General features: G+C 32.6%; 1 protein-coding gene across 3 annotated transcripts in view; it reads right to left on the reverse strand.

Moving 5' to 3' along the window:
• LOC145283543 (cytosolic purine 5'-nucleotidase-like) overlaps positions 1–21,959 on the reverse strand; it is a 1,063,943-nt gene that overhangs the window by 89,890 nt on the left and 952,094 nt on the right. For all 3 annotated transcript variants that reach the window (XM_080132414.1, XM_080132415.1, XM_080132416.1), the window contains exon 7: positions 7,952–8,009. In XM_080132414.1, coding sequence (XP_079988540.1) covers positions 7,952–8,009 — 58 coding nt within the window. The remainder of the gene's footprint in view (positions 1–7,951; positions 8,010–21,959) is intronic.

Here is a 21,959-nt window from a genome sequence, read left to right on the forward strand (position 1 = left end):
AAAGCCCAACAAATTGCTTTGGAGCTAATATAAATTATCAAGAAAATAAGAAAATGACAATATAAAAATTTAGACTAATATAGATAGATTTATTAATTTATTCAATAAGGATGATACATCAATTAGGGGTGTAGGATAAGTAAAACTTTTATACCATGGTATTTCAAAGCTCAATGCTTCTCACCAAAAGAGGAAAGAAGCTAACATACTAGGGATGCGACGTCTAGCACTAGCAACACTTGGGGCGAAATAACAGGAGAATGGTAATATATTGAAAGCCTATTGATCACTGTAGTTCTTTCATCCCCCCCCCCCAACACTTTCAATATATTACCATTCGACGTCGCATCCCTAATATGTTACTTAGCTTCTTTTCTTCTCTACTGGTGAGAAGCATTAGGCTTCGAAATACCATGGTATAAAGAGTTTTACTTACTCTATGCTCCTAATTGATGTATCATCCTTATTGATTAAATGAATAAATCTGTATACATTAGTACATATTCTTATTTTGTCGTTTTCTTTATATATATATATATATATATATATATATATATATATATATATATATATATATATATTATATATATATATATATAAATGAGGGTATTTAAGGGAAGAAAATAAGATCAATTCTTTAAGAGGAGATAATGTAAAGCTCAACAAATTGTTTTGGAGCTAATATAGAAATCAGTAAAGACAGAAAATGACTATATATATATATATATATATATATATTTATTCATTTATTCAATAAGGGTATATATCAATTGGGGTGTAGGGTAACTGATAACTCTTTTTAGCATGGTATTTCCAAGCCTAATGCTTCTCATCAGAAGAGGAGAGAAAATGCTAGGTAACATAATAGGAGTGCGACGTGTAGCAATAGTTACATTAAGAGTGAAATAAAAAGCATTAAGCTTTGAAATATCATGGTATACAGAGTTCTCACTTACCCTACACCCAAATTGATGTATACTCTTATTGAATAAATGAATAAATTCTCATACTTAGTGATAGTGACAAAAATACTGTTGAGCCCTATTTCTCTTTAGATAAATCTGTAAATATAAACCATATGTCAGTATCTTGTTTCCAATGCTTCTTCATTTATCAAAATATGTGAGTGTTTTGTAAGAGAAGCCATCTTTCTTTTGGATGTGTTTCAACGTTTTCTGAACAAGATAATTTCTCATCACACGAAAGAAGCTTTTGCTGCCAATGTTAGTTTAATTATCACATAAATCCCATCATAGACACACATCCGTTTGTCCAAACCGCCACCTTTGTTTTCCCAGCCAATAACAACAACAAACAAGGGAGATCACTCTAAAAAATATCACAAAGGAATAGAACTCTAATATCTCAATACAAGGGAGATAATACTAACCATCAAATGCAGTTAAGATTCTATTTAAAGCATGGACGAAATCCTGTCAAGTATTACAACTGTAGCTAATATTGGACCTTATACATACGTGTAGCATGTTCTCGTTCAATCAACTATGACCGAGTAGAAGTCCTAAATAATTCACAATTCAATTTTAAGCATCGCCCACAATGAGGATTGAACCATCACCCTCGAGAAGGGTCTAACCAAATATTAAATTTTACTAAATACTTTATCAACTACAGCATGGATCCTTTCAGAGTTCCACGAGATGCACCTGAAAAGGGCCGGAAGTAACATTGATTAAATCGTTGTGATAATACTCAAGATGAGAACAGTATTCTGAATAATACAAATTACGAATCCTTAGCTAAGAAATCTTGTATCTGTTTCACTTTGTGTTCTTTTGAAAATTCATAACCTGCAACATAATTAAAAATAATAAATCTTTTTACTTATCTTTATGGATAATATATAAAAGAATACATCATATTATTTTGCTTATTTAATTTACATGTTTATAGCATGTACGAACACATTGTCTACATTAGATGAAAAAGCAAGTCACGCTTTCCTTCAATGTTACCAAAGACATTAAGAAATATTAGAATAGTTGGATTAATAAAGTTGGAGAGAGTAATATATAGTAAAAAGCCTCAATATCCTTTCATATAGATTTCATATAGTTATAAAAATGTCTATGAGTGTGGAAGGTCTCTATCGAACTCTTCTATCAATTTTTAATCCACAGACTTGAAACTTGATATGTAGGAGATTCGAACACGTGAAAAAAAATTTCATTTGTTTTTTTTTTAGCCGGTCAAAATAACTGTTAAAAGATCAAAATAGAAAAATTGAGACTTGCCTGGCGTAATTTGGCTAAACACATCTTCTACCCATATGCAAATATGCATTTATATGTTTAACGCCATTATTTTTGAAGTTTTGATACGTATATGGAATTAGCTTAGATGGTAAGGAATAACGTTAAAGAGCTATATTTTTTCTGGTTTCGATTCTAGCTGATAGCACCCAATTCATATTTTTTCTTCTATTTTTTAAACTTTTGAAATCACTGCTATATATTGGGAACAATATAATAATCAATAGAGAATTAGCTTTATAATAATAAATATGAAATCTGCATCAATTACAATTTCAAATTTAAGCATATTTTACGACTGGGCAACGCCAGGTGGCATGCTAGTAATAATTAAAAGAATGTTTTTAAGTTGTTTTTAATCTTTAGAAGTGTTCAAATAAATTTTTCTTTTTCTTTCATTGTTTAAGATAAAGTGCTTGATAAAATTCGGTTGTAAGTGACACTCTTCTGAAAGTTGAAGGTTCAATCCTCAGTGCAGACAATACTAAGAATGCAATTGCAGATTTGCAGATTACTTAGGACTTCTATCCAGTCATGGCTAACAGAATGAGAGCATGCTACCCTCGTAGATTAAAAAGGTTCTATCCAAAATTCAATACAGATTCCTGAGATTGATAGAAAAATTCCCGAGTTAGACAGAAATATTCTAGAGTTTGACAAGATACACCTGAAGAAGGTTGGAGGTTACATCGATCGAAATGTGAACATAATACTCAACATGAGAATAGTAGTCCAAAAAAATCAAATAATATGAATAATTTTTATTGTGATATGTGTGTTTCAAATTTTTTTTTTTTTATGAGGAATGAGTATTTGGATTATTCAGATTAATATTTTCATTTTTTATATTATTTTCACAATATTTCATCTGATATAATCTTCAAGCTTTCTCAGGAGCATCACATCGAACTAAGAAATTTTTATGAAATTTCGACCTTACAATCAAAATTGACTTACTTCTACCAGGTTATGGTTGACAGAATGAGAACAATGTACCTGTGAGTTAAATAAATAGTTCAGTTTGGAATTCTGTATGGATCCCCGAGTTTGACAAGATGCAACTGAAAAAGGTTAGAGGTTACATTGTTGTGAGAATAACATCCAAGATTGGGATGACAGTGGTTAAGTTGTTAACGACACTAACTGAAAATTTGGGAGCACTAAGTTTAAATCCAGTTTGCTCCACAGAAACATTGTCATCAAATCCACACATGACCTTGTGTCTAACCATCTAGAGAGAGGGGGGGTAAATAAAGTAACACCCAAGATCAAAATAGTAGTCCAAATTACATCCCATAATAGTATCTGTTGAAAAGACTGGGACTAGCAACATCACGTCTGTGAAAGAGAGAGAGGTTGCAGAGAAGAAGAAAGGATGGGGGCAATCAAATTACAGATATGTTTTTGCACCTTATTAAGAACCCTCAAATGGGATGGAGATTTCTTAACTCAAATATGACAACAGTATTCCATACATGGTTTGATGATGTATTTTATGCAATGCACAAATCTAAGTGTTACCAGTGTTGTAATTATCTTCTAATATATGTTACATATTCTAGTGTCTTATGCATTTATGAATACAGCTCGTATAGTGTTAAAGGACTGGTAAGAGAAGAGAATAAAATTCAAACTACCAATTTGCTAAACAGCTTAGTTTGTATAAAAACCGGAACAAATGTCTTTTCCAAAGGGTATATGTTTCCAGAATTCAAAGTACCTATCCTGCTTCCGGTGTTAATATTTAAAAATGCAATGGGGGATGAATTGTATCGCCTTCTCCTAACAGGATGCACACATTCACCATAGCTTATTTATAACCAACTAGCAAGGCTCTCTGGCATTGCCCGAAGTAATGAATAAAAAAAAAATGCGTTTTAAAAAATGTAACATATTTATTACTTTTCAAATTCTCAGTCACGTTACTTTCTGAACGCACCATTTCCCCCAACTGCACCTCTCTCTTAACAGAAAGAAACAAAAACGAAAAAAGCAAAAATTGATGATGATTGTAATGTTACTTTTGTATGTTACACTGATTAAAGTAATACCAATTTTGTAGGGTTTTGTTGTGTACTTTTTAAGTTTTAGCTGAACATACAAACACACAGACAAACGTCCTTTATATAATAAACTAGCAGGATTACCCAACGTTGCCTGACACAAAAGTATAATATATTTCTATTAAAACCTCTCTCTGTCTCTCTCTCTCTCTCTCTTCCATGGTTTCCCTCTCTATCTAACTCATTTCTCTTTTTTGACATATATATATGCACATACAACTCATTATGGATCAATTAGAGTTTAAGGACACCAGCAATTTGATAAATAAAAAAAATGCACCCTGCATTAGAAAATAAATTTTGCTGCTGAAGAACAGAATAACTCGGTTATTTACAGAATGACATGCATGTGTGAAAGGCAAGGTCAACCGGTGTCAACCAAAAACTGTTCCACTTGGTTCACCCATCTGCTGGAGTCCTTAAATCCTAATTGATTACTCATTATAGATTCCTATGAGTCGGCAAAAGGGAGATTAACTCCTTGATTAAAAAATCAGTTACTTCCATTTAGTTAGTACATAATCTGCCTGGAAAAATTACCCCCCTCCTTCGGATGAAATTTGAATCAGTTTAGGGTTTAAGAATGAATAATCTGTTGGGGACAGGACGGTCTGCCGTGTTTTAGACGATCCCGTCCCCATGTGTATAATGGTGAAATGGTTGTATTTAATGGTAGAGAAATTGAAAAGGCGAAAGGTCGCATAATGAAGACGAAAATATACCGTTATATATCAACGAAACAAATGCAATTTATTTGCATAAATATATACAGGAAAGAGATATAGGAAGTGATAGGAAGAATAAGAGTTCGTTGAGAGATAAGTAACGTTACTTGCGGTGACTGTCTAGTCAGGAATGTGGTGGTAGCTCATAGTTCCCACCGGAGCGGTGGTTCGTCACATCTTGATTGTTTGAGCGTTCCGCAGAAAAGAGAGTGAATTAAGAGAAACAGGAAGTGACGTAGCTAGGTCGCTCTTCTGAGTTAAAGGGCGATAATCGAGTTAGGCTGAGAGTGTTCAACTCCCACACTAAGTTTTAGATATTATTAATCCAGGGCAACTCCACTCAAGAAAATATCAACTTTGTGGGTATTTGCTTTGTCATTTTTTGGTTTTAGCTAGACATACAAACATACATATATACAGACACCAACCCTTTATATTATAGATTTAAAAAAATGAAGACTTAGATCAGAGAGATGTGTGCAGAATAGGAAACTTCATTGGTTATGTTGAAAGAATGACTGAACGCACTTTCGTTAGTAGATGTAGAACAGTTGGTGTAGTAGAATCAGGTGCCAATGAAAGCCACAAGTGAATGGCACACCTGTCGTGGCCAGAACCTCAACAATCAGTCTAACAGAAACTAGGTCATTTTGGTGCTCTTTTAGCTGCCAGACTGAGGCAAATGTTCTGAGTAGCCTTAGGAGGTCCACCGTTTCAGATCTTACCCCCTGGCTTTCAGGGAAGGGAGCAAGTTTATTGTTTGTTGTCTGAGGTGCTGTCACTGAGGAATGCTGACGAGGCTACTAAGACATATTTTTGCAAGACCTCAGTGTTCTTCCTTTAGGGGTGCTGGCTCAATTATCCCAACTTTCGACCTTGTGTCACATCCTTTCGTGGTGAGAAAAAGTTAAATACCAAGGTCAAGGAAAATATGAGAGTAAGTGAAAAGGTTTAATTTGATAAAATGATGATTGAATAAAAACCTAGCCAGAGATAGGTCAATTCTGAATTTTTAAAGCTGATGACCATCTATCCGGTGCGACTGAGATTAACAGTATTTAACTTTGATAACCTATGTATCAATGTGATTATATACTGTACAGATAGTTAATAAAAAATATTAAATTCACAAACTTATGAGTTTGATAATGTTAAATCTTTTAAAGGAAGTGCCACCGTCTTGCCATATTATGGCTTCAATTCAGTCCCAAGAGACAATGGATACCATCTGTAAGTGTAACTGCATGTGTAATTGTGAAGCAAGGATTACATAATCCCCAATCACTCCTCTCTTAAATCGGCAGTTTTTAATTTCAGTGGCAAGAAGTCCAGGACAACTGGAAACAATGCCAGGATAAACGAAGAGCACATACAGCACCTGGTATTCCCAAACAGTCACCACTTTAGTACTGACAAGTCTCAACACCACTTAACTTCAGTGATCTAACCGGAATCGGTGTATAAATTTTATTATACCGTATAAATAGAAGTGAGAGAAAATTCTCAATAATTTGATTTGCCAATGTGTAACATTTCTGAAAAATCCACCAGCAATGTTGATTAGCTTCTTCAAGCTTTTGCAGACCTTCACGCTTCAGTTTGTGAAACTATGGAAAACCGATCAATTATGACAATCATATACCTTCATTCCTGTGCAACTTTTAGTTTTAAGCATGCCAAGTCCATCAGGGATAACCCTGATCCTTACTCTTTAAGTACGATGGAGGTGCTGACTGAGAGGAGTAACTTCCTAGGAGCAAGGCACACCATAGTCAAGTACACATTCATCCACTGCAGATGAATAGCTGTGACGCATAGCAGTAACACTATCACAATTAATATATGAAATAAAGTCTGATTCTCGATTCTTCTTATTAATCCGTTTCTTCCTAAAAAAAAATCGATATTTCATTCAGAATAGCCAGTTCTTTTTGTGGATCATGGCAATATGTTCTTAAGAAAAATAAAATATGATTCGATCGAATTTTTTCTAGAAAATAATTTCACCTAATTGAAATTCATAACAAAGTTAACTTGTTAACAATTGCACGTATACATTATATATATATATATATATATATATATATATATATATATATATATATATATAATGTATACGTGCAATTGTTAACAAGTTATATATATATATATATATATATATATATATATATATATATATATATATATATATATTTATTTATTGTATTGGGAGTTTTTCAACCTTTAAAACTATATACAAATTTTTTTTATTATTATTTTAGTCCTTCATTGAAAAATGATTTTGCAAGTATATCAATTACTCTTCTAATTTGATTTCAAGAATCCCCATTAGTCCTATTATTATTTCAGGGATCATCAATTGTTTACTATGAAACATTGTTTCGGAGATTTATATATATATATATATATATATATAAGTTTCTTTTAGTTGACAAAAATGTTTACGTTGTAGCTCAATAATGTACGACTAGAGCTATTAATTTAATCTCATGTTGACTTGGTTATTCAGAGAACGACATTCCATTTTCTCCAAAAACTTTCTTTGTTTACAAGCGCTTGTTTTTGCCCAATCGAGTATCACAACTAACATATATAATAAAGTTTGACTGCATCTTGGTTCTTGTTATAAGTACATTTCTTCCTACAAAATCAATATTTCATTTAGAATAGCTAGTTTTTTTATAGATAGAAACCGATCAACTGTCAGTGTGTTAAAGCCTAACAACAACCAAACATCTTTATTCTTGTGCAAATTTTAATTTTTTGGATGCTAAGTTCATCAGGGATTAACTCTGACCCTCCAATTGGCTTTAGTGATATCATGAGAACTGGTGAGTCAGTGTGCATAAGAAAACAATACATTCTTATGTTGAAAGCAGAATTTACTTACCTTATATAATCAGGATGATTTGTAAAGAAATCAACTAAGCAGGCCAAGAGATATGTAACTGCAAAGAACAAAAAAAAAAAATGAAGGAATTACAAAAACTATTTTCATTAATATTATTTCGTTTCCACATTTTTTTTATAAATAAACCATTTTTACTATTCCAGCTGGAATATTAAATTTCATTTATTCTAATGAAACTGCAGCAACTCCCCAAACCAAGGAAGTTTTCACAGGAACGCTTGAAGTAAATTATTTGCAACCAATGAAAATTTCCCAAACCCCAAAAAGTAACGTTTATGTGAATGTAATAAGAAAGTGTGAACTTAGAAAATCCTATGAACCCCCCATAACACCTTCCTCTTGGCAGAGGAGGAGGAGGAGGAGGAGGAGGAGGAGGAGGAAAGAACTCAATGACTCGTGTATCATCATTCTAGCAAAGTCAGGAAGCACACCACAATACAACAATCTAAGTTTAATCGCTACATAATGAGGAGCAAACAAAGATTCTATGAGCAAAGTTACTTTCCTATATTTACTGTGGAACAGAATACCAAGTGGCTGTTTTCTAGCTAACTATAACATAGTCGTTTTCAAATCTAATGTAAACAAGTTCTTGGTGAACTGCCATCTTAATTAAATCCTATCTAAGTTCCACCATTACCAATCATTACAGTATCATTTCACTGGACACGTGACATCTATTAACTCTTATCTTCAAGTGGCCTCTGGACCATAATAAGCAATGACCTCCCTCCCCCCAATAAAAAGGGCTGTGTTTGAAGCCAAAAAAGCGAAGCAACCATAAAATGATATTTTATAGACATTTTTAAATAAATAAAAATAAAATAAATAAAAAAATAAAACGATTTAATCAATTGTCTTATTATCTTTTAATGGGAAGTATCGGTTCTATTTTCATAAGACCATTTTTTCAGGAATTACCGTAATACTTTCAGGTATTAAATCCTCCTTTGACGGAGGCAGTAATCAGTATTTGTTCTAGTGTCATAAAACATCTTCCCAGGGACTACCTTCTCCTTTCTTTTTTTTGAGGAAGTATGGAGGTGGGGATGAGGTGTAAGGTAGTTTGATATCTATTGCTTCCATAATATAATACCCACAGGTATTACCTTCTCCTTTTATGGTGCAGGAATGAGAGAGGTAGTATATGTTCCTATTTACAATGCCTCCCCACGGGACAGAGTTAGACACCAGGGTCGTTTTTTAACGTGGAGAAAAGGAACAAAAATAAAAATTGTCTCAGTCGTGAAGGATTTCTCCTCCACTGATAGAGAATAAGAAATTGAAGTGCAGTATATGTTGGTTACTCATGATACTATCCTTTTATGATTATCTTCTCCTGTTTTTGGAAGAGGGTTTAGTGTACTATCTGTTCTGTTGGTCTGACATTATCCTCCCAGGCATTTACTCCTCACTTTTCTTTTTTTTGAGGGGGTGTCGTCATAATATGCTTTCAATTAATACCTCCTCCATTTGGTGTTCAGCACATTATAAGTCTATTCATCATTATATCATCATATCCCAGCAAATACACTGATGCCTATATAAATCGTTTATATAAGCTTCAGCATTATCAAATGAATAGGACCTGCGTTCATAATGACAACATTACAAGTGCATTTGAGATGTGATGGTTTATGACCGCACAAGCAGAAGGGACTGGCGTTAAAATTGAATGTTCCTGTTTGGAGCACAATTGAAACATGATACTTTAAACTTTAATATTTTAAACTTTTATTCAAGCCATTACATAAAAGTAATTGTAGAAAATCCACAGTATGTTCTTTATATGCTAAGGAGACTACAACGTATAGTGAACTAATTTGCTACAGGGAGGCATGTGAATCGGCAGAGAATTTTAAGCAGAATCTTTTATTTAGAGTTATTCTATCAGCCATGATTGGGTAGAATTTTAAATAATTCACAATTGTATTCTTAGTATCGCCTGCACTGATGATTGAACCTTCAACTTCCAGAAATGTCACCCAGAACTAGAGTTTATTTAGTACTTTATCCTTTATGCCACAAGACCTTGTGGATTACTTAATATTTCTATCTGGTCATGGCTGACAGAATGAGAGCATGCTAAAGATTCTGTTCAAAATCCTGTGCAGATTCCCAAGTTCCTCAGAAAGATTGCAGAGTTCAACAAGATAAACCTGAAGGAGGTCAGAAGTTACATCTGCCAGAATCTTGTGAAAAAAGTAGTCCGAATGATCCAAACATTACAAATTCTCGATTCTCATCTCAAAAATTTAGAAAAAATTCTGATTTGGACCAGAAAACAAAAAAGAAAAAGAAACAAGAAATAATTCAATGGACATTTCTCAACATCAGCTTAGCAAACCTACTCATTTTCAAAGTGATATTTTTCAGTTTTAACTCGTTTCAATAATTCTTTATTATTGTTGATTTACATAGAATTGTTTTCAAACAGACACCATTCAAATATAAAAGCTGTGGAGGACTCTGTTGGAATCTCGCAAACGTTGGCCTTTCTTATTTTAAGTAACAGTATATAGCAAACCAAATCCAGGTAAAATAGGTTACCAGTGATGATTATTGGATTATGCAGGACAGGACCAGCACTTTTGGGTAAAACTGTAAAAACAACTACATATTCTGAAACATAAAAATTTGCTGCAACATGATAACGGTTGGATGAAGAAATTGAATAAAAAATATATTATTAAGAAAAAAAAAGAAGAAATTTTCAAGAAGAAAAGAAAAGGAAGAAAGTCTCCAAAAAGGCATAGAATAATTGTTCTGACAAAAAACACTTCAAGGTAGAATTCCTTGAATCATGGAGGAAAGATGATTCATTGTCCTGAAAGGAAAACAACCTGTACCGCCATTACACTGCTCACTGAAGAGAATACCTTGCCAAATTTGTTCAACCTGAAGCACTGAACTGCCAATTTCATACACTTTTATGAACACTAAATGAATGTTCAACTAAAAGCAAATAAACAAACGATTCTCATCACTGCATAAAAAAACTAGCTGTCCAAACCTGGCATTGCCCAACGGTGTTGTTATCGGATTTTTTTTTCTAGATTTTTTAGATGATTAACTATTTATATTATTTACTATTTCCACAACATTTTCGGTCAATGTAACCTCTAACTTTCTTCACATATATCTTTTCAAACTCTGTACTCTTTCTGTGGAATCTAGGAACCTACAAAGAATTTTAAACAGAACCGTTCATTTAATCCACAGGGATAGAATGCTCTCATTCCACCATTTTTATGTAATCTGCTTCCAAGGCTTTATTATGTTGCACGTGTTCCTTTTTCTTTAAAAGACTGAGTTCTTTCTCTCTTGCTTTAATAGCTGCGAATTTTATTCAATAAAGCCTTGGAAAGAGATTTTGTTTTACGTCTTTATTTACTTACAACACTACACACCTATATACTTTTTTTTACAAAGGTGTCACCACTTAGCAAGGCCCGGAGGACACTCGGGGATAAGGGTTAATAAGTGTACGGAAGTCAATGGAACAATATCATAATCATTAGTAGCGGAAATTTGGTAAATTGGATTACTTAAGTGGATAGTTCATCAAGAACTTATTCATGTTTTACTTGAAGATGACCATGTTGTAGTCAGTTGGAAAGCAGGAAAACAGAACAGAGTTTCACAGGCGTGCAGTTCTAAGAAAGAAGCTTTCTTCATGGAATCTACGTTTAGGTCTAGGCACAGATAATGAGTGGGGGAAATTATTGAAAGTGGTTTCAGCTATACAAATGTTTTTCATGAAAGTCAGGCAAGGAGGGAACATAGATCGGAGCTCAGACGAGCACTTGCCATGAAAATATTGATAAAGTAGAGACAGGCTCGCAACGTCTCTTCTGTGGAAAAGAGGTTGCACGGAAGAGAAAAGAGAATCCCCCACTAGGCTACAAAGTCTATTTTGAACTCTGTCAAGGTAGGATAAGTTGCTTCTAGCAGCTTCTGTCAAGATGTGGCAATAGTACTCTATCCTTGAACGTACTTGTCTCTTATACAGGTAGAAAATTGGATCAGCAGCGAGATATCTACTGGAGCTGAAGAACGATCTCACTATTTTTCCAGCAGCCTTGCGGTTAGGTATGTGTATATGTTTATATATTTGCATGCTGTACACCTAAAATACTAAACCGATCATTATGAATTTCGGAACAAAAATGATAGATGTAAGTGTGGTTAATGTAGGCTATATTTAGTTTTGCTTAGTTTTATACAAAGAGGGCAATGAGAGAGTGGAAGACCTTTGTGAAATTCAGGTGTTTCTGATTCGAGTAAAATTTTAGCAATATTAAACATCAGTTAATAAATATTACTCGATTTCAGTTTGTTTGTATTTTAAATGATTGTTTAGGCGCCTGACTTGCCATGTAAAAATTCAAATACAGTAGAACCCCGAGATGCGGCATTAAAAATTAATAACAAAATATAGTACACTATATATAATAATACACATGTATATAATCAAAGATGGGGCAAATACCATAATCAGGGGACCGGAAAAACATTGTATTCCACAGCATAACTTGAAAAAAAAAACATATCCTAGGACCACCGTATCCCGTAGTTCTATTGTATTTCAGATTTGCATGAAATTTGACAGAGACTTAAGGCATCAATGTAATACGATTTCATGAATTCCAATTTCTTTTTATCATCGCTTAAGATTTAGCCTGAAACTTTAAACATTTTCTAGAATTAAAATCATGTAATATATTAAAAAAAAGAATTTTTTATGGAAATTGCTCCAGATAAGGCATAGAACCACTTTATGTAAGGAGATGAAAAAAAAATGCTACTTAAGAGTCAAATGATAAGTGATAGATAGAATAGATTCTGACCCAGAAAGCAGCAATTTTCCCTCTTTGTCAGAAATATCACTTCTGGAAAGCCCATTCTAGACATAAGGTTTAGTATCAATTATATTTTGATTTTAATCGTTATAAAGGGACATAAAAGTGGTGCAAAACTGTTCTACTTGAGAAATCAATTTTACCAGGATGATTATTTTTCAAGTATATATATATATATATATATATATATATATATATATATATATATATATGGCGATTAAGCTACACAGAATATTCCGCGTTTCATCCACACTAGGATTCCTCAGGTTTATGCTATATATATATATATACATTATATATATATATATATATATATATATATATATACATTATATATATATATATATATATATATATATATATATATATATACATTATATATATATATATATATATATATATATATATATATATATATATATAGTCTTGGAAGACTTTTAACCTTATATATAAAATTTTTATAAAAATTTAGTTTTTAGTCCCCCGTTAGAAAATTATTTTGTCAGTAAGTAATTTAAACTCCTGCAATTGCTGAACAAACCCATTTTCTTGAACTAATAATTAATGGTGGGACAATTAATCGGAATCGGAATCGTTAATCGTAAGAATCGTGTATTTTGGGAGGTATCGGAATCGGAATCACATCGTTAAAAAATACCTTAATTTTCCGATTTCTTCATTACGATTCTTTTAGTCTGATGTTGAAAAAAAGAAAAAAATTTCCTGATATTTCTAACCGCAAGAGAGAAATGTAGCATGTTATAAAAAGAAACCAAAGAAATTCATTATTAACAGGGCAATGCTTAGTGCCCCTCCCTTACAAGGTTCATTCATTCAGATCTATTGTAATCAAAACTACAAAAGAGTTAACTTGAAAAGAAGTATGCAGGGCTCTACATTGCGAGTAAAAATAAAAAAACGCTTATCTTTTTGGCGATTGTTTTTTTTTACTGACAAATCTTCTAATACTGAATGAAAATGCTTTTTCAACTTATATTTTCTTAAAATTACACGAGCAAAGTCAAATTATTTAAACAGTAAAAGGTTTAATAGAACAATATACTTTTTTTTCTTTTTTTAAAATAAGGCTTTTGAAAGAAATATCTCTAAAATGAAATTGATCACGTTGTATTATTTCGCAAAGTTTTGACAGTAGTTGGCTTCTTTTGAAGTTTAAAAAAAATCGACCCCATACCTATCTCTTCCAAACCTAAAGTTATTAAATAACCCCTTCGTTAATTTAAGGGTAATTAATTCAATTCAGTCAAGTTTTTTTTTTAATTTCATTGAAATAAAATCTATTATTTTTTTTTATTTTTTCTCCAGAAAGATAAAACCCTGAATTTGATTATATTAATAGCAGAATAATATAATCTTTTTTCTAGAATTTTAAATTGAAAATTAAAAGTGTTTTGCGCAGTTTTTTGCCGAACGAAAAAGAAATTAATATATATATTTTTAAAAGGTTTTGTAATCAATTAATTTTTATGTCTAAATAATATTTACGATTAATTAAATAATTTCATTTTAAAAAGTATTTATAAATAGAATTTTACTTAAGACTTATAGTTTAGCAATATTGAACCGCATCAACCATGTGTGAATTGAACACAGTCAACCAAAAAAAAAAATTCAAAAGAAAATGCATATTTGCATTTCATTATGTAAACTTTTATACATTGGTTTCAAAAATTAAATTCTATAAGTTTTTTTTGTTAACTACCGGTTGGTACAATTTACCGCCCCATCTCTTTATATTTTTTTCTTTTTGTCTTTTTTAGCGGATTATTTTCAATTAATTATCCAAATAAGTGACTAGCTTTAAACCAAAATTTAATAGTAAATTATTTGTTTACAGATAAACTGAATTTTCTAATATGGCCCAAAGTCCAAAAAAAGTCTTGCATGGAAACTTTTTGAAGTTGATGAAGATGATGAGTTAAAAGCCATTTGTAAAGTCTGTCAAATTAAAATATCGCGAGGAATAAAACCATCTAACATGACCACAACCAACATGTTAAAACATTTAACTATGAAGCATCCAAATAAATTGGAGGAGCAAAATAAAAAAGAAAAGGAACAAAAAATTACCAACTAGTCACTCAGAGCAGTTTTATTAGTGAGGGTCGAAATCGCAGTGTCTTTTTTTTTTTTTTTTTTGCCTACGTCACCATCTAGGTGTCACCAATTTTTTTAACCCTCCTTAACTTCAAAGAGTAAATACAATATATACAACTAAAAAAATAATTTTCAAAAATGCTGATTCTATTCATAACTAGAAATTAAAACTTAGGTAAAGATAGCTGACTGACAGCAACTGAACCACGTGGAAAGATGTGGGGGGGGAGGAAAAAAAGGAAATTAAATGATAATAAATTATGATAACCGTCTTTGAAAGGCACTAAACTCCTAAAATTTACTTCTTTAAAATTTTAGGCGGCACTCCCCGGCGATTTTAAAGCACTCTCTCTCTAAAAAAAAAAAAAAGATTTAATTTTTAAGTTTGGGAAAGATATATTTATTATAACCGAATTTCTGTATGAAGACTGGATCTACTTTATTAGACGTTAATTTGTGAGATAAGTAATTTTTCAATGTTTAATATGTTTTTAAAGTTTCAATTATCAATTAAATTTTTTTAATTGCGTTTTATTTTCAATTTATTTAAAAAAAAACAGGGTTTTAAATGTATTTTTCAAGGTAACAAGCTTCGAAAGAAGTCTAATAAAAAAAATCACTTAATTTTTAATTTCGACAACCCTGAGAATTTAATTATTAAAAAATATTGAAATGTGACATTTTTTTATTTAACATTTCTATTAGTTCAATTAATTTTCTTTCAATAATTCATTTCACTCAACAAACTTCACCATTTTTTAATTTTTTAAATTTTTTTTTAATCGTTTTCTGTAATTTTGGTAATTATGTTTGCTCAATTTTATCTAGTATTTCATTTGTTTTTTATAGTGGTATCATTTTTATATGTGTTCCTTTGATATACCCTATTTCAAAATTAGTTTGGCTAAACTTATTCTTCACGTTAGAAACAACGTGTAAAAGCAATGAAAAAGTAAGAAAAAATAATAGGTGTTAACTACTCCTTGTGAATTATGGAGGTCTGAAGAACTGCCGTCACAAATACAACTATCAATAGCCAAACAAAAAATCGTTTTTGAAATTCCTTTAATTGTAACTTTTCGCTATACCTACCTTTTGGTATAAAACACAAAAACTTTCGATTAATGGTATTTCTCATATATGGTCGTTAACTTTGGAAAGGTTATTTTGTATCCACGGCGCCATGTCACGTGGTATATTGTTTTTTTTTTTTTCATTATGCACGTTCATTTATAAATTATTAAATTAAATATTTATCTTTTTTATATTTAATTAGTATATATTTTCTTTCTCTTCCGCTATATTTTTTTTATTTAATTCATTAACTCTGTTAATTATGAGGACCAAAATAATGAATCGTGTGTATTTATTCTCTAATTTTCTTGTTTTTGTTCTGTTATATAAATTCTATTTTATTTGTTTTTTGCTCTGAAGGATAAATTCTATTTTCTTTGAGTTTTTTTTTTCTGTATTCCAATTAAGTAAAATAAATTTTCTCTAAAATAAATTTTGCTAATTTTTCCGTTTGGTTTACTATATAATAATTTTATTTAAACCAAAACACGACGGTGTAGACATAAAATATCTCTTCCAAAGTTAGGGAACATATTTGGGAACTACCGACCATAAGTATAAAACTACCTGGTATATTTCAAAACAATAATTCCCTAGGAATCGGAATCGTACTTGGTATCGGAATCGTTAATCAATATTTTCCTGGAATCGGACTCGGAATCGTATAAAAATTAGGAATCGTTCCAACACTACTAATAATAGTTCTACACTGTTTCGGGAATTTGTATATATATATATATATATATTAGTATTTTTATTTTTTGACTATTACCTACATATATACTATCCTTCTGATTTGCCTTTATATATTGTACCTACTTTTAATTATTACTTTACCATATTATTCTATTCCTTCATTCTCATTCAAATGTTATTAAGCCAGTTTTTTTATATTTGCATAATTCTGGCTCTTCTGATGAGAAGCATTTAGTTCGAAATACCATGACCTAAAGAGTACTTTCTGAATTTTCCCCTTGACTTTTCCTTATTGTTCTGATGATATAACAAAGTCATATAGAACTTTTATTCGATATCTTTCATTCAATATATATATATATATATATATATACATACATACATACATACATACATACATACATACATACATACACACGAGGTGCCTTTACTAAGTTTCTAGCCTTTTTTCATAAAGGAACTTTCATTGATAGTACACACATGAAAGTCTAATGACCTTCGTACTGTTCCAACAACTTCTGGAAGGCCTCATGAAAGTCCTCTTGTGTGAACGTGTAAATGACTCCCTGCCATAGCCTTTTTCACCGCCTCAGTTGTCTCATAATGGCAGTCTCTAAGGTTTTCCTTGAGCTTACATAATAAGCAAAATTCACAGGGAGCAAGGTCTGGACTATAGGGAGGATGAGGAACTGTCTTGATGCCAATCTTGGTCAAATAGTCTGTGATAAGGATGGAGTTGTGGACTGGTGCATGTGCCAGTTGGCACAGTTTAATATTTCAATTTAAAATCGTTAAATACAATTTAGGCGCGCAGTGCAATTGATTGTTTCGGCGCGTTAAAAAAATGAAAAATGACACCCACGCAAATTCCGGCGTGACCTTTATATACCAAAGGTGCGGACCTAGTTGAAAGCACCCCATGTGATGTCTTCCATCCAATGGAATTCCTCCTAGGACACATTTTAAAACTGATTTTCTAGAGCTCGTTTGGAGCCGATCAAATCGAATATAAACATGCACAAACACAAAATCTATCTCTTTAGTCTCTTAGCCTTTCGAGCATTCTTTCGTTTCTTTAAACTCTTCCGACTCATTCAACGCTTTCTCATATGGACTTACCACGCGTGCAAACATCAATTATTTCATTTCCACTGCTCCGCGCATTAATACTCTTTTTTAACAGACGAACATTAATATTGTCTCTGTTACAAATTTGAACATTCAAAGAACACAAAAAAAGAGACTCTCCATCTTTCATATGAACTCAAAAAAAGGAACTCTGAAATATTGAGAACTATGTTTTAACTAGTTATTATTTGTTATTTCTATTCCGGAAATAAACCTCCGTTTGTGTTGCACATAAGATTTCTTATTTTTATTTTTATTATTTGTGGAGGAAGTCAGTTCCCAAAAAAAGGCTAGGCGACCCCCACATGCATTTGCGCAAATCTTCTGCAGCTTCATTTAATTGCTAATAATTGTGTGCACAGTTCCCACACTGACATCAAATTGTGCACTTATTGTCTCTACACGACGGTCCTTATCCATGAAATTCTTAATTTATCCAATCAATTGTGGTGTTCTAACGTCCTTACTCCTTCCACACCCCTGATCATCGCTCACAGACTCCCTGCCTTCCTTGAATCTCTTATGTCAATCAAAAACCGATGCTTGAGTCATGCAAGATAGTCCAAAAGCAGTCAAAAGCATTCTATATGTTTCTATGGCATTTTTTCTAAATTTAAAACAGAATTTTATTGAATATTCTTTTAAAGTGTCCTCCCATTTAAATTGCATTTCTGAAATTGACTAGCTGTGACAATTAAGCCTTAATAGGGTGTATTCAAAATCCTGCTGTAGCTGTTCATTTGAAACTGAAATCATAAAAATTGGTCAGGCATCTCATAAGATGTAAACAAGATACTGGATTTTCAGGAATCTACGACAATTTGAAATGCCTATACAAAACAAAAAAAAAAAAAGCCGGGAAACTTCAAAAAGTTTCCAGACTTAAAGTGCAATGGATAACTTTTGTCTTTGAAATTCCCACGGTTCTTTCTACTTGCTATCAGAGTAAGCATTCTTTGTGCATGCTCTATCATTAAATCACTTAAATGGCTGACTTAAAACTTTCAGAATTAATGAAAAGTCAAATTGTTGTTTGTTATTCCCAGCTACAATGCGAAGATTTCCAAATATTTTGCTATCAATTTGAGAAAGGTGCGGAGGATCAAGATACAGTTGGACGGACTTGGCATTGATTAATTTGATAATGACAGCTCGGAAACCTCATTCTAACTGATCATAAAAGAATCCAAATTTATTTCAGAAATCCAGACTATCATTTACAACCAACACAGCAAGTCGATCTTTTATGTAACCCAGCTCTAAACAAAAAATTAGTGTTGACGTGTGTGTGTGTGTGTGTGTGTGTGTGTGTGCGTGTGTTTCTTTTTTATTTACATCAGACATGGGTTTCACAGTGGCCAAAATGATTTCCTTAATGGACATTTTAATTAAATATAACAAACCGAAGGCTGAAAATAAGATGAAGACCTTTACTCCTGACCTTAAATGGAAAACTTACAATATTGCAAAGGATGGACTATTCTAGCTTTCCAGAAAGTATTTTACTTCCAACACAATCCTATACAAGAGTACAAGAGTCAACTACATTCTATGATGGGCTACATCTAGACACGAACTGCTCAGAGCACACTATCCTGCTTTGACAGGTTTCGAAACTGACATCGAAATTTAATAGCTGATTTCTTTTTCTTATCCTTACAACCTTTGTCTCATAGAAGAGACGGTGTGAGTCTATCATTACTCTATCATTATTTTCATGGCAAGTGTTAAATGGAACATCAATCTATGTAAAACTTTTACAACAAATACTCGTCTAGCTACAACCACTGCCAATAATTTCCCCAACTCTGTATCTGTGCTTAAAACTAAACAAAAATTCCATGAACAAAGTATTTTTCCTAGAACTGCCCACCTGTGGAACTTTATACCATGGGCTGCTTTCCAGCTGACAACAATATGGTCCTTTTCAAGTCCAATGTAAACAAGTTCTTGTTGAGCTGTCCTTTTAAATAATCAAATTTTACCCAATTTCCACCACAACCCATCATTATGGCATTGTTTCACTGACCTGCTGGCATTCATTAACCTTTATCCTCGATTGGCTCTTGAGCTTTTATAAGCAGTGACTCCAGTGTAAAAAAAGAAAAAACAAACAAACAAAACAAAAAAAGCGTATTTTGGTTCACATCACCATATAATTAAATGATGAAAAATAAATTAAGTAAAAAAACATATCTGTCATCAATAAACATTTCTCACAGCTAGCTTTCTACAGATAAAAAATTATGCATAGAGAAACTTTATTTCACAATTTGAAGATTTAGAAAACCAAATGTTATGATTTTTTAAATATTAAAATCATTTTTTTTCGAGACTTTCGTTCTTAAAACAACTAAACAATATTATATAAATACGGGTATACCACAGGGGTTGATCCTTGGATCTTTATTATTCTTGATATTCATAAATGACCTCCCTGATAAAATAGTCTCCGAGATAGGTATATTTGCATGCTCTATAACAGGCATGAGGGGAAAACGAATGAACACATATCCCAGGCAATGGTGGAAACCATAGAGAAAGACCTCCAGTCTGTGGTGGAATGAGGTCAAAAATGGACGGTAACGTTCAATGCTGCCAATGTTATATAGCCCCAGGACCCCTAGGTTGGGAACGGTCGTTGTTAGTTAGTTCCCCGCTGAAACAAAAACCCAGTAGCCGTCTTTTATTGATCATCTAGTTGTTTAGTTTTTTGGTTGTTATGGTAACGGCTAAGACGACAGAGTTATTTCCCCCTTGACTGTGCATTTTTTTATTCCCAACTTTCTGTAGCTGTCATTGCTTGTCATAACAGCGATCCCGGCTAGAAAGAAATTAACATGCACACAAAGGTCAGACGTAACTCAGCATAACAAATCAAGATGTAAGACACACTGGCTTTTTATATAAAAATATATTTTTTTTTGAAATTATTTTCTCGTTTCACACAGAGATTTTCAATAGTTCAAAATTTAACAGTGTGGCTTACTGTTCATTTCAGTGATGGAGAGGGGTGTGTGGAAGCGTTATGCTCTCGACAGTCGCACGTTTCCTATTGGCGTCTCTCTCTTCTTCTTCTTCTCTCTTCCTTCTTCTTCTGGTTAGACTCCAAAAATCACCGCTTATATTAGCCTGTTTTTCGCTTGTTTTTTTCCAATCCACGCGATCTGTCAATCATACTGTTCAATACCGGTGCGCTGTTGGTCACGTTTTGACAACTTTTCGCCGCCTCCTGACTGATTTCTCTTCAGCTGACCGACTATTGGCTTTATTGATACACGTGAATTTAACTCATGTATACATGCCAAAGTTGCAAGGAATGTCACGTTTCCTTGTTTTGTAAACAAAAAAATCGTCGTCCGATTTCTCTGTTTACGACGTAAACTTTTCTGTTTTGACTGGTGGACAATCGATTATTTTCGACTGGTGGACAATCGATTATTCGATGCCCATCTTTCCAATCTTTTATTATCTTGTTTTTAAAGAAGTTTTTCTTTCCAGTTATGTATCGGATGGTTCCAGCCATCCATTACATAACACCAAGACTAAGCTTGTTTCCTTTAATATTTACAAGAAACCTTCTCAACTTCTCAAGATTACCTGAAAGTACTTCATTCAAACCCCTCGGCTTAACATTCACAGGAAACATGAGTTGGAACAGATATATTGAGAGCATTGCCAAGGCTGCTGCAAAGAAGGTGGGCCTTCTCTACCATGCTAGAAATTTACTTACACCCGAAATTATCCTGTACCTCTACAAGACCACGATTCGCCCATGTATGGAGTATTGTTGTCACATTTGGGTTGGTGCATCTGCTAATAGCTCTCACTCCTGGACAGGATTCAAAAGAGAGTCGCCAATCTGATAGGTCCTAAACTGTTATCTAAGCTTAAACCTCTGTCCCATTGACGAAATGTTGCATCCCTCTGCCTGTTTTACAAGTATTTTAATGGCGGATGCTCTGACGAACTACACGCCCTTGTACCCCCTCGATATAAATACCCCCGAAAAAACTGACAAGCAGCAAAATCCCACCCCTACACAGTAGAAATTCCTAAATGTAATAAAGCCTTTTACTCTAATAGTTTTTTTTCCAGAACTGCTAGAC

The sequence above is a fragment of the Euprymna scolopes genome, chromosome 8 (assembly GCF_053919585.1).
Source record: "Euprymna scolopes isolate OS-2025 chromosome 8, ASM5391958v1, whole genome shotgun sequence".
NCBI lineage: Eukaryota > Metazoa > Mollusca > Cephalopoda > Sepiida > Sepiolidae > Euprymna > Euprymna scolopes.